This window comes from Phoenix dactylifera, chromosome 14, assembly GCF_009389715.1.
Source record: "Phoenix dactylifera cultivar Barhee BC4 chromosome 14, palm_55x_up_171113_PBpolish2nd_filt_p, whole genome shotgun sequence".
In the NCBI taxonomy this organism is placed as follows: Eukaryota; Viridiplantae; Streptophyta; class Magnoliopsida; order Arecales; family Arecaceae; genus Phoenix; species Phoenix dactylifera.
Genome location: NC_052405.1, coordinates 7,398,223 through 7,411,448, shown reverse-complemented (window position 1 = coordinate 7,411,448; position 13,226 = coordinate 7,398,223). Strand labels below are relative to the sequence as shown.

The window sequence follows — 13,226 nt, the reverse complement described above, 5'->3', positions numbered from 1 at the left end:
ACTTAAGCCAGCTCATCAGTATAAACATGAACATCCAAAATAATATGCATAATTTTCATGAACTACTTGCACTAATTATCTTCGCAGCAGCCCCATCTGATAAGCATGATACTGCAAATATCAGAAACTCTTCATGACAAGAGTATCACAAACATCACAAAGTCTATCCAACAACCACAAACCAAAGTACCCTAAATATCAGCAATATGAAGTGGCAAAGCTGGAATGTAAGCATATCAAGCTAAATTTGTATGAATGCTCCAAAGTAAGCTTAAGAGAATGAGCAGTGAGTAGGATTGCTTTGAAGAATGCATGTCATTAATATTTTGGCCAGGAGTCTATCTGTCGTCGATACCAGTCTCTTGGCTATAAAAGGAAACAAAAAACAGGTAGGCTAAATAATTCAAAGAGCGGTTTGCATTTGCTCCAAAAGAATGGCTTTTTAAGAACATCTGAGAGATCAAACCCTAGACCATACATTTTACTGTTCACATCAATCCTGATAATAATTGGTGATCCTCCCATCTTGACATAGATAAACTGATAATCCAGTGCTTCCTGGCACCAGTGACCCCTCAAGAAAGAGAATCCAAAAACCTTGTTGAAACCCAAGGGCAATAAATTTTGCCTGTATTAGTAGTCATGAGCCACGTATTAATGCTCAGCCATATATAGGCTATTCATAGACGCCAGCCTTATCCAGAGAGCAGCCAAACAAATGCTCGGTTAGACATGATGCATAGACTGAGATTTCAGAAAAACCAGTAAATCTCAAGATTGCTAGAATATTTGAAGGAAGCTACTGGAATGCAGCCAAAAGATTTATAGAAATTGCAAGCGTACAGCTTAAACAAATGGAACATAAGATCATGAGCAGCAAACCTGAGTGTTCAGATTTTTGCTGCCAGAAAACTTCGTAAATACAGTAAGGGCATTGAAAACATTAAAGCTCTAATACTACAAGCATTTCAGTGATTCAAGTAGAATCAGATCCCTGGAGTTCGGTAATGCCAACATTTTGTTACCAAAAACTGATTAACTAAAGTGCAATTCCTCTGGCATGTTGCAAAGAGCTCGCATTGCGTGACAGGCCACATCCATTAGTTGCAAATACTCGTCTGCTCCATCAATCAGGCACTGCAGAAGTCCCAGAACAAGATCTCATTAATATATATATATCACTTAAATGCATACTAGAATGTCCCAAGTATTAATAGTTTTAGCGAAATATATAATGGCCTTTACACAACAGACCTCATATGTCCATTATGAGTGCCATAGCTGCATAAAAAGCTATTATCTAATGCAAACCGCTACTGCAGGATTCAATGTTAGTTTTGATTTAATGTTTCTAAACTGCATCTAGCATAATTATTACTAAAAAATAGATATTATCATTTATTTCAATATGAAACATCAGACTGGTGCTATTTCACTATTACTCATATATGCCATTACAACGACTAATGGCGATCATCATAAAACAAAAATATAATAATTTAAAGGAAACAGATATAAAGGTTCATAATGGTTTTGAACCACAGTTACCATACGAGTACGACCATAACAGTATTGGGAGAATCATGTTTACAAGGGCAGGTGATTGGCGTAGACATTAGACCCTAGTATATTGTGGTTGGATGTCTAACATAAGGACAAACAGCATAGTAGCTACATGTTGCATACATGAGTGCTTAGATAACATGGGATAAATAATACCAGAATCACCACTAACCTTATCAGATTCACCCAGTTTCTTGCAAATTCTTGCCTTTTGTTCATCTGATATCTTGTCTGCATTAACGATTACCTCTAACAACTGAAATCGAAATTGAATCAGTAGCAGCTACAGATTAATAATAAAAAGGTGACACCAAAGTGAATTAGATGATGTAATAAAATGATTACCTGGGAAAGCATCTGTGAAACTGGATATCCCTCTGCAATTATATTACTAACTTCTTTGTCTGCCACATCAAAGTCACCAGATTTGCAAGCCATAAACAGTGACTGAACAACATCCTGAGGGATTACCTGACAAATTATGTAAAAAAAATTGTCAGCAGAACTGAAATAAAATATATAAGGACGAAAAATGGATGTATCAAATTGAAAGATCTTTGCTTCATTGATGTATGCAATCATCAATTCATCATGGTTTTAGTATTTCAACGGTACAGAAGAACTGAAAGTTGCATAAAAGAAAGAATAAAACATGTAATTTTTTTGCTTAGGAATGACACATAGATAAGTCAACTTTTGTATTGCCCTCCAACACATATACTAAACAATTTGGAAGAAAAAGAAAGTTTAAGGACCTGATGAGCATGGCAAAATATATGAATTTACAAGCCACTGCTATGTAAAGTTAGTGGTAACAAATCAATGTAGCTTTTTTCTTTTTACTTAATCAGTTAGCACCATTTAAAAAGGGGGATCTTTTAGACATTTAGAATCACAGATAATTTTGTTTACTTAGTTCCTAAGCAAGTGGCATGTCCCAGCATTAAATTCTGCAGGAGAAAACATTGCGAAAACAAAAAGATCCTTTTATCAGTTAAGTTAGCTTTACAAAGAAATTTAATCCCTAGTCCTTACGCAGTTGGCGCGTTCAATATTGAAGATAATATCTTCCGCCTGTCATTTGATAGATCTTCATTTATAGAAAGAGTAACTGGCACGACATTGAATAGTTTTTGAGCTCTCATGACTAACAGACTTTAACAGCATGGCATTCCTTAAATAATTAATCATTAGGCAACAGGCAGCACACTAATGATATCAGATAGGCTTTATCAAGGTGCACCCTACTAGTGTTGGAAAATGCTAAGCAATTTGCTATCCAAGTGAAAATGGCCCTCCCATGAATCAGTGTTTGAATTACCAGCCAAGGCAACTGCAGGCAAGAAAGAGGGCTAGTTGGTGATGTTGGATGGAAACAAAAAACCTTATCTCTTACATTATATATCTTATGCTCATGCAGCTGGGAAGCAACCCGTCCCCCCCCTCCCCTCCCCCCTCCTTCCCAAGGTTCCTCTAGACCCGGAAGACAAGATCTGACATAGGGTAGACAGAAGGCTAAAGCATAGCATATCATTAATCTAAATTAAAACAACTTTGCAAACAAAACATGACAGACTTTAAAGTGCAAGAATGACTTAGGTATGCTCAAAGACTCAAAGATGTGCCTTGAATTTAAGATCATATCAACCAAGGAAAATCAACAAAAAGAAAGCAACCAAAGAATTCAGGTTCTCAGATAAATTTTAGAAAGCTTATTTATCATATTGACAACTCAAAATGCAAGGTTTCTGTTACCTTCATGGTGGTTTAGCAAATCAGAATTCTTAAAATTTGCATGCTTTACCCTAAGGAATGCACTGATATTTTCATAGGATATTCACAAATCAGAAGGGGATAAAGAAGTTTTCTAAATAACGAATCAACATTCATTTAATAATAACTTGATCTAATTATGTAAAGCATAAACTAATAATAGTCATCCCAAAATGGCCGTGAATGGAGTATCTGTGTCAAGATTAAACGAGCCCGAAATTTTCATAATTTTCCATCACGATGAAGGACGCTACAAAAGGCAATCCAAAAGGAATACATAATAAAATTTGCGAGAGCATAAGTGAAAATTCAATACCCCAGAAACGCTAATTAGGTCTTTGGTAGAAATGGTTGATCCAAATAAGCGAGCTGCACTCTGAAGGATTTTGAAGACACAAAAACGGATTAGCTGGTATACATTTTGAGAATCTGAGATATTGGTGATCTCTAAATAAAATAAAGGCAAAATTAATCACCTTGAGAAAATCTAAACAAAGTTAAATGTAAAATGTAAATTTAAATAAGAGAAATGCAATACCTGCAAATATGTAATTGCACGGCGCAGATCACCTTGGGAGATGGAGCTCAGAGTAGAAAGAGCCTAGATTGATGCATAAACAACACTGAATGTGTTAAAGCTAACAATATATGCAGTGGAAAGCTCGATGATAACAACTATTGTACCTCAGAATCCAGGGTAAGGCCTTCCGCTTTACAAATGTGCAAAATGCGATTACTCATGATCTCTTCAGAAAGAGGCTTAAACCTAAACTTTGCACATCTGGAAGCAAGCGGCTCTATAATCCTATAAAATATAAATTTAATAAATTATCCACTAATTACAAACACAGAATGCATATGTTACATTAGTGGTAGAAGCTGAACCTTAGGCAGAGCAGAAAAGAAATCACCTGCTGATATAGTTACATATAAAGAAGAATCTTGTAACTTTGGAATAAGTTTCCATAGTACGCCTCAAAGCATTCTGTGATTTATACGACCCAGCACCCCATTAAAAGCAGCAGTAGCATCACAAGAAACTAAACTAAAGAAGTAAAGGCAATTGGATGCAATAATATACCTGTGCGTCTTCAGTCATTGAATCAGCCTCGTCTAGGATAATGATCTTGTAAGGTGGGCATGGATAACCACTACGACAAATAAGAAAATAATTTAGAAGAAATTAAAGAAACAACTATAAGTCAAGGTAAACAGATATATCTTCATTTTAAATTAATATGAAGTTTACCCTTGACGAGATCCAGAACCCACAGCAACAGCAGCAAAATCTTTGATTTTTGTCCGCACAACATTAATTCCACGATCATCACTTGCATTGAGTTCTAGAACTCTTGACTTGTACATTTCTGGTCTGTTAGAAAAAAAGGCTTCTAATTAGCCCTGCAACTTACAAGCTTATCAAAGAAGAAGAAGAAGAAGAAGAGAAACTTCTCGAGACATCAGTTGCAGATTCACAATATATGTGCTGGAAAATAAGCATGAGGCATATACCAGCGGCATCTATGTGGTTTCATGATCTTAACAAGTCCCACACGCTGGACCAGAGTCAAATCCCTCAAGTAGTGTGCCAGCTAAGGCAAAACTTGATGAGTTGCTTATTAAGTGGTATTTCTTTTACCAGCAGTTGAGCACAGCCATTGGTATAATGAGTAATAAAGCCACACTGACTTGCTTTGCCTCCCTATAATTCAACAACAACACTAGTACAGTACATGTCACTTTGTTTGTCTGTAAATAATTTAATCCTGCCACTATAAGTAGCTGCAAGTAAGTATAGGTGAAGTTTGAAGAATTTGAGCAAGTACTTTCCTCTCTGCATAACTTTGTGCATAAATAGAATTTTTAATATGAAGTTGGTTGTGACATTTATTGTGTTAAAAGGAGTTTTACCAAACAAACTCCATAATGGGGAGAACTTCCAGAACAAAAAGAACTGTATGAAATCAATGAACACAATGAACTCTATGAACTAAGCCAAACAGATCTTAAAATGGTGGATCCATACTACAGATACCAAAAAAATGGAAAATGCAAAATTCACCACAGCTTCAAAGTAAAGCTTTTCTTTGTAAGACTTGAAAACAACAATCCTATAACAAACAAAAGAAAGATCATGGAACAAACATGATCGACAACAAAGTTCATTCCTGTTAAACGTGTTTGGCTTTAAACAATCAAGGTGTCATTAAGAAAGTTTGAAAATGTTCTATGATTAATTCTCAGGCAAAATTATCGATCAATGAGTTGCAAGTTCTTGGTACAATTAACTTTGAGAAAGAAAAAGGCCTACCGTGAAAACTACAGAGCTAGCTATTGAAACAAAAGATCTAACTTACAGAAAGCATAGTTTTGAGTTATGAATGAGTTAAGACAATTACATACACGACCTACATTCATCTACATAAACTATAGGCCATATATCCAAGGTTAAACATGCACTCGGTGAATGATGACACTATAATACTTTTTAAATAAGTGCTGTGAGACCCCCCCTGCAAATTTTTTTTTGTCTTTTATCCTGATAGATTGTTAATCACTTGAAAAGATATCCTCTTGTTAACAAGTACTGATCCAAAGCTTAACCCATGAATGAAAGGTAGGAAAAATGTTCAACTAGAGGTAAAGCTTTCACCAACATTAATGAATGAAAAGTCATCGTCTTCATAAATAGATACAGGGCCAGCCCAAACCTTGAAGAAATCCACAATAGCGAGTAGACTTGGAATTCCCAAAATCAAAAGGAAAAAAAAAACAATAATAAAAGGAGCATATTATAAAAATTTAAGAGAAGTAATAAAATTTCCAGCTCCCGGACTAGGGCATCAACGATTTCTAAGCCTAAATTGAAGCGATTCATTTGATGGGATTTGCGTAGCTCTCGAGAAGTAGCGCGTACCCGTAGAGTTGGTGGGCGATGGCGAGCGCGGTGGTGGTCTTCCCCGTTCCGGGAGGGCCGTAGAAGAGCATGTGAGGGCACTGCACCGAGAGAGAGAAAGTTGGAAAACCTCGAATCAATGTTATTCCGGCAAAAAGGAACGAAAGGGAATACGGCGGATGAGGGGTTATCTCTCACATTGGAGGTCTCGAGGGTATTGGTGAGGACACGCACGACCTCGTCCTGGTGAGCCACGTCCTTCACTTGCTTCGGCCGGCTGCAACATCGCCAAGAAGAGAGAGAGGAATCGGTAACGAGGAGATATGAAGAGAGTAAATGGAGAAAGAGAAGGAAGAGAAAGTACTATTTCTCCACCCATGGCTGCGAGCTTGGTGCTACGGGCGCCATTCTCGGACGCCCTTCGCCTTCACTCTTTGCCTCGCCTTTCTTCCTGAAAATTTCAGGGGAGTGATAGGAGTGTAATCGGCGTTAGGGCCTGATTTTAGGACTCCTTCGGCTCGCGGGAATTGGAAAAAAAACAGAAAAATTAAAAAAATATTTACTTAGGGTTTTTTTTAAAAAAAATAGTATTTTTATAGAAATAAAATTTTAATGTTTTATAGAAAAATGAATCAGAAGGGATATAAAACAAACTATTTTTTACCGATTAAAAAAATTCAAAACTATTTTTAAGCCACCATAAGATTTTTTTATTTATTAGAAATATAATAGATATTTTATATTTTTTTAAAAAAAATAAATATTCAACCAAATATAAGTCACTCTGAAATGTACCACTTTTCTGTAATCAACCAAACATATCACGACTATTTTCTCATGCATCATATTCGCAGTAATCAACTTCTCGAAAAAAATTATTCTTATGAGAAAAAATTCTTCTGCAAACTAAACAAGTTTTTGAAAAAAAAAGAAGAAGAAGTAAAGCTTGACTTAGATCCGGGCTAATCTCAGCTCGACTATTACTCAAATCATGTTTTGAATTGAGCTCGAATAGTTAAATACCTAGCTCGACGACTCGCACGCCTAATCAAGTACATAATTTTTAATTATGATTAGGGTTCAAATTCGAGCTCAAGAGTAGCTCGATTGATATTTGAGTTGAACAAGATGATCTTGAACATTATTTATTAAGCGAGTTGAATTCGAGATAAAATATTAAGACTCGTTCATGCGCCAAATTTTAAACTTGTGCATTTTGAATAGGGTTGGGCTCAAGTCTCTACTTAAGAGACTCGATTCGGCCCAATTGCACCTTGATGGTGGGGAAATGGGTTGGGTCGAGCCACATATGCTTGCATGCAGAGGACCATTGATAGACTTGTAAATGAAGGGGGCCCGCATCCAGCTGTAAACATAGTAGTTGTTGTCGTTTTTTTTTTATTTTTAATCTATAAATTTAGCACTATCATAATTTTAATTATAATATTTTTTATTTATTTTCAATATATCAATTTTTCAAGCCGGTGAAGTTATCAGACCAAGTGATATCAGGTCCAATAACATCTTCACCAAGAATTAAGAATACCAACTCCAAGTAGGAATTGGATTGGAGGGTAATCCTGCATGAAATGAGTTGAGAAAGAAGAATATGATGGAGACCACAAGGCGGCAGAATTAATAACAATAATCAAGTATCATTAATATTAAAAAATATAAAATATATAAATAAATCTATCTAATTCTATTAGCTTAAATTTTTAGGATAAATAGTGATTTTAATATAGTATCAGAGCAGAAGTCCTGAGTTCAAATTCTGTCTCCGTACTTTTTAAGAATAATTGGTAATTTCAATAAAATATATAATGGAGACGAGTCAACATGGACCCTATGATAGAGATGGCAATCTCATGATTCCTCTCTATCTATATCCTTCTCTTCAACAACACTCCCGTGCAACGATGTACGTAAAGCTCTTTTTGTCGGTATATTTCATGAAATGGAAACAAAAGGAAGATGTAAAAGGTGGAAATGTTTGGAAACGGAGTCCCTTGCACTTGAAGCTGGGAAAACATTCCGCTATTCGACCAGGAAATGAGAGAGAGGCAATTAGTATCATCCATGAGAATCTTTTCCACTTTCTTTTCTTTTTTGGTGAGGATTCTTTTATTCCTTTTCAGAAAAACGAAAGATAACATGCCTCGCTTAAGTTGATATCTAGTTCCCTGTGATAACCATTTCCAAGCAATGGTTGGGAAACAGCATATAATAAATGTACAGTTGATCATAGAGCAATAGTTTATCATGACAATAAGAGCAGAAATATATAGTAAATGGGGAGGAAGGAGCTAGTTTTTTCTTGGTAAGTACGGAGGGACCTAGTTTAGTAGGTCTTTTAGGACTCATTTGGTTTACGAAAAAAAAAAAAGAGAAAGAAAGTGTAGTCAACGAGGTTGAAATTTTCGAGAGGAGCAACCTGAAAAATTAGAAAATAAGATTTTTATATTTTATGAAAAAAATATAAGGGATGTGAGATGTTTTTTTTGCAAAACTACTATAAGGTTATCAAAATTTATGAATAAATTATTTTTTAATTAAAAATATAATAGATATTTCACACAATTTTCTCAAAAAATTATGTATTTAAACCAAACATAAGTCATTTTGAAATGTACCTTTTTTTTCTCAGTCAACCAAATATGCCAAAATTATTTTCTCATACATTATATTTTCATAAATCAACTTCTTAAAAAAAATATATTTTGATGAAAATTTTTTTTTATGAACCAAATTAATTTTTAAATAGCACTGCCCGCCCGCATTGGTTTTCTCTTTAATAATAAAAAAGAAAACAAAAAAAAAAGTACTACTTGATTTCCAGTTTATAAGAGTTGAATTCATGCTGGGACAATGTCGGGGTCTCATGGACCATATCGCATTCAGAGGTCGCAAGTCATGGGTAATGTACGCGGCGTTTGTGCATAACAAAGTACAGGTTTGAATTCAAGATATGAACTTTCCGTGTAACTCGCTCCGACACAGTGTATGCTTCTCAGTACTTTTCACGAGTTTTTTTGACATTTTGTATGCATTCCAAGTGCAATGAGGGTCCCCGACTTAGGCCAGCGGCCTTCTTACTTCTCACGTGTTTGTCCTAACAACTCTAGCCAATTAGGCCTTGGTTGACGGACGGACGCTAAAACATGAGATCACAAGCATTGCATCTTTTTTTTGCGCACATTCAATGTCGCATGGGTGTAGATATTCCATCTATTATACTATATATCTGAAATACAGGTTTAATTTGTGCACCACATAAATATCAATATTAGTGGCATTTGATGATATTAATGTGTTCCACCATCATCAAAATTTATTATCAGACATTAAAATCGTTATTACAGTGCTCGGCTATTATTAAAATTTATTATTTTTTGTGCATTATCATATTATATTTTTGTCCCCCCCCCCCCCCCCCCCCCCAAAAAAAAAAAAAAAACATACATCTATCATATAATACATGTATTAAAATGAAGGCTGTAAAGCTCTCCATTCATTATTTTGGTACTTATATTAAGCTTTTTATTTTGGATAATTAAAAGATTATTTAATATGGCTCCTTAAGAAGAAGTTTAATATCTCATTAAACCATATTGGATAAATTTTTTTATTAGACCAAACCAACACAAAAATTAATAATATTATTAGTAATCATATTGTTTTGTTATATGTTGGTATGAAGTACTTTACCCTATCCATATCCCATACAGGCCATTAGATTATACTAATATTTTATTAATTTTTATGATTATTATTTTATTTTAAAGAGAAAGTGCAACCACCAATAACCCCCCTATATTGCAAATATTCTCTACATGTGATACTCGACTATTACACGAGTTATATGTTACTACATATATATTAAAACGAACATTTTGATTATGTATAGCCCTCTATTCATCACGTGGGCATCCATATTAATCATATTATTAATATATCTTTCTGATTAGGATAATAATTAGGGCTCTCATTTAATATTATTCTTCATCAAAATATAATAATTTAAATCATTAATAAGAAGACCATTGACTTATTATTCAGTACTAGATAAAGAACTTTTTCCGTTAGTACTAATTGAATACAAAATTTAATAATATTATTAATAACCATATTTGCTTAATAAAAAATACTTTTTCTAGTACTCCACCATCCTCACGTGTACATTAATATTTTATTAATTTTTATTATATTTGTATATTATAATCTTATTTAAAATAAAAGTGCAACTACCAATGATCCTATTATATCATATTTAAATATCTTCTAAATGCAATATTTTCCTATTTTGTTGAATCCTAATCTTATTATTTTACATAATATATTTTTATACTATATTGATATATATATATACATACTGTTAGAATTTCGTACGAATATCATAATACTAATATTAAAAGATTATATTATAAAATAATTAGTTTCTTATGTTTATTATACTATATTCTATTTTTCTTATCTATTCTAATTATATTTAAAGAAAAATTTAAAAAAACTGTACTATCGCGTTGCCCTCGTGCCGCTTGCCCGCTTGCCCCCTTATTTTCCCCACACGTGCTTCGGATGACCTGTGACTCGATTACCGTGCCCACTCACACGCCACGTGCAATAATGAAGGCAGTCCCACGATAGCTAAACTCCATCGGTCGGAGTACGAGACCCCGTCGCCGAAAATACTTATAAAAACATGAGCCCGAAGGCGCCTCTTCGACTCGGTCCCCTCTCTCTCTCCCCCTCTTTCTCTCTCCCCCCTTCTTCATCTCCCTGCTCTCCTCTCTTCTCTCCTGTCTTTTGCTCGCCTTCGGGAACCCTAAGGAGGTCTTCAGGCGCATCGACCTCGCTTCTTGCGGCCGGTCTGGGAGGCATAGGAGGGCCGGGGGGGGGGGGGGGACAATCGCTTCTTCATCGTCATCCGCGGTCCTTGCGATCTATGCGCTGCATCTGATGCAAGTAAGATTCTCCGATTCTTTCTTTTCTTGGATTTTCTTGTTGCCACTTTCTCTAACTTGGATTTCTTTTACTTTTGTGCTGTTATTGGGATTTGATTGTTGGATAACTTTTTTTTCATTTGAAAGAAAGTTGATTCTTGGATTTAAATTACTTCGGTCGTTCTTGATTTCTTTGGAAGAGGACGAGGTTGTTAGGTTTCTTTTTTGGATAAGGGTTTGTTGGGATTGAACGGCTTTTTGACGTATGACCTGGTATTGGGATATGTTTCCTGGTTATGTAGTCTGAGTAATCTGTCTTCAACAAAGAAAATTTCTTTCACAGCGTTAACACACCGTAATGATATGTATCTTTCCGATGTTTTATTTTCGCTGTTGCAAACCCTGTTCTTGTTGCCTAATTTGTAGACAAAGCGAATGATTGGATCAGAAGCTGAGCTGTTTCCCGGACATTTGAAAGAAAGTTGGAGAGAGATGTTGTCATGTTGACCCTTTCATCTCCCTGTTTGCATATAGCCAAACTCGCAAAGAATATGTGGATTTGGCGTGACCTTCTTGTCCTATCCAGCGCCAAACCTTTCCAAAAAGATGACATCTATAAATTCAAAGATGCCACTCGCTCAACAATTTAACCACTTAACCATGTGTGCACCTCTCTCAACACCTGTACTCTAGGGGCACTGTCCATAAACTTCCTCTACTTCGCTCATTTCTAGCTCTAATTTTTGCCAATTATCTTGCATCTACCTCCGGAACCTAACTACCACCATGCTTATTTATGCTTATGTTTAATATCATTATGTTCCATTCTGGAAAGATGGTCTTATTACTATTGTACAAAATCTCATTATAGATGATAAGGATGCCCACAAGGTTCTGGTATTATAACTGAATATTTGATATGCATATGTTACAACAAGGCTACCATTCTTTTAGTCTTGAGTAAGTTTGATAGACATGGCCATTGTCTTCAGGTGGCAATGGTTCAACAGGCATGCTGACACTTAGTTTTTGTGACATCATCCACTGGCTTGATAACACCTGCAGTTCTTCATTTTTGTTATCTGTACTTCATATTTAGTTGCCTGCAACTATGTTAGTTTTCCATATTCTCTGCCTATATATTTGTTCTGCATTTCCATGACTTTTTTTTTTCACCATTACATATTCTCAATCATCTGCACAGGTTTCTTCTAGTGAGATATAAGGACTGATGTGGAATATTACCTAGTAAATGCAAATGATAAACAATCTTATGAATGCAATAAAAAATGATACAAGGGCACATGCTATGGTGAATCAGAAATCTATTTGCAGCAATATTCAACTTTTAAGTTGTCCCAGACATTGGTATCCCTGCCAAGTTGGTATTGCTTAAGAAAAATTGATAAGTCTAAGATATTTCTAGAGCTCCTATGTATTTGCTCCCTGTATCAAATGTGTTCAATTTGTATCTGCTTTACAACAAGATTTTAGGGATCTATAGTAGAATTAGGAAGAAAGAGCAGCTACAGGGCACTAGTAGTAACTTTTTTTGATATATATATATATATATTGCAAAATCTCAGTGTTATCCAATATTATGTGATTTTTTTCGGTAACATAATTATTCCACTGAAAAAAAGAAGTACAGCATTATGGATCTCAGGGATTGCCTTGTGGAGGCTGAGAATGGCTTCAATGAATTGTTTGGAAGATACAGATGAGTCCTTGTGTAATTGTTAACCATCATGGATGAAAAACTTGGTAAAAGGGATTATATAAGCTGATAATTGTGATGACATGAAGCTTTAAATGAAAACCAATATGAAGTAATACCATCGGACATCTCGGCTATGTGATTTCTGCTTCTGACTAGATAAGTCTGAAGATCGATTTGTAAAATCAGTTTGGTGACATAGATGTATGCGGAACAAAAATTATACACCATTCTCACCCTTCTTTCTTAAAATACTTCACTTCAGAGAAATACAATATGTAACAATGAAACATGTTTCTTAGGAATAATCTGTCAACGTCAAACAAGAAGCACC

General features: G+C 35.1%; 2 protein-coding genes across 3 annotated transcripts in view; one reads left to right on the top strand and one right to left on the bottom strand.

Annotated features, from left to right (window-relative positions):
- Nucleotides 1-788: 788 nt before the first annotated feature.
- Nucleotides 789-6,732, bottom strand: LOC103701336 (replication factor C subunit 2). The gene is made up of 12 exons (XM_008783360.3): nt 6,597-6,732; nt 6,431-6,509; nt 6,254-6,333; nt 4,586-4,708; nt 4,418-4,487; nt 4,248-4,321; nt 4,021-4,141; nt 3,875-3,937; nt 3,653-3,712; nt 1,909-2,034; nt 1,736-1,819; nt 789-1,137 (listed from the first exon to the last, which is right to left on the bottom strand). The coding sequence occupies exons 1-12, from the start codon at nt 6,638-6,640 to the stop codon at nt 1,036-1,038; spliced, it is 1,026 nt and encodes a 341-aa protein (XP_008781582.1). The 5' UTR covers nt 6,641-6,732; the 3' UTR covers nt 789-1,035.
- Nucleotides 6,733-10,973: 4,241 nt separating this feature from the next.
- The window catches only part of LOC103701335 (ABC transporter D family member 1-like), a 39,398-nt gene continuing 37,145 nt past the window's right edge, over nt 10,974-13,226 (top strand). For both annotated transcript variants that reach the window (XR_005514788.1, XM_008783359.4), the window contains exon 1: nt 10,974-11,197. The gene's annotated coding sequence lies outside the window, so the exon portion shown is untranslated. The remainder of the gene's footprint in view (nt 11,198-13,226) is intronic.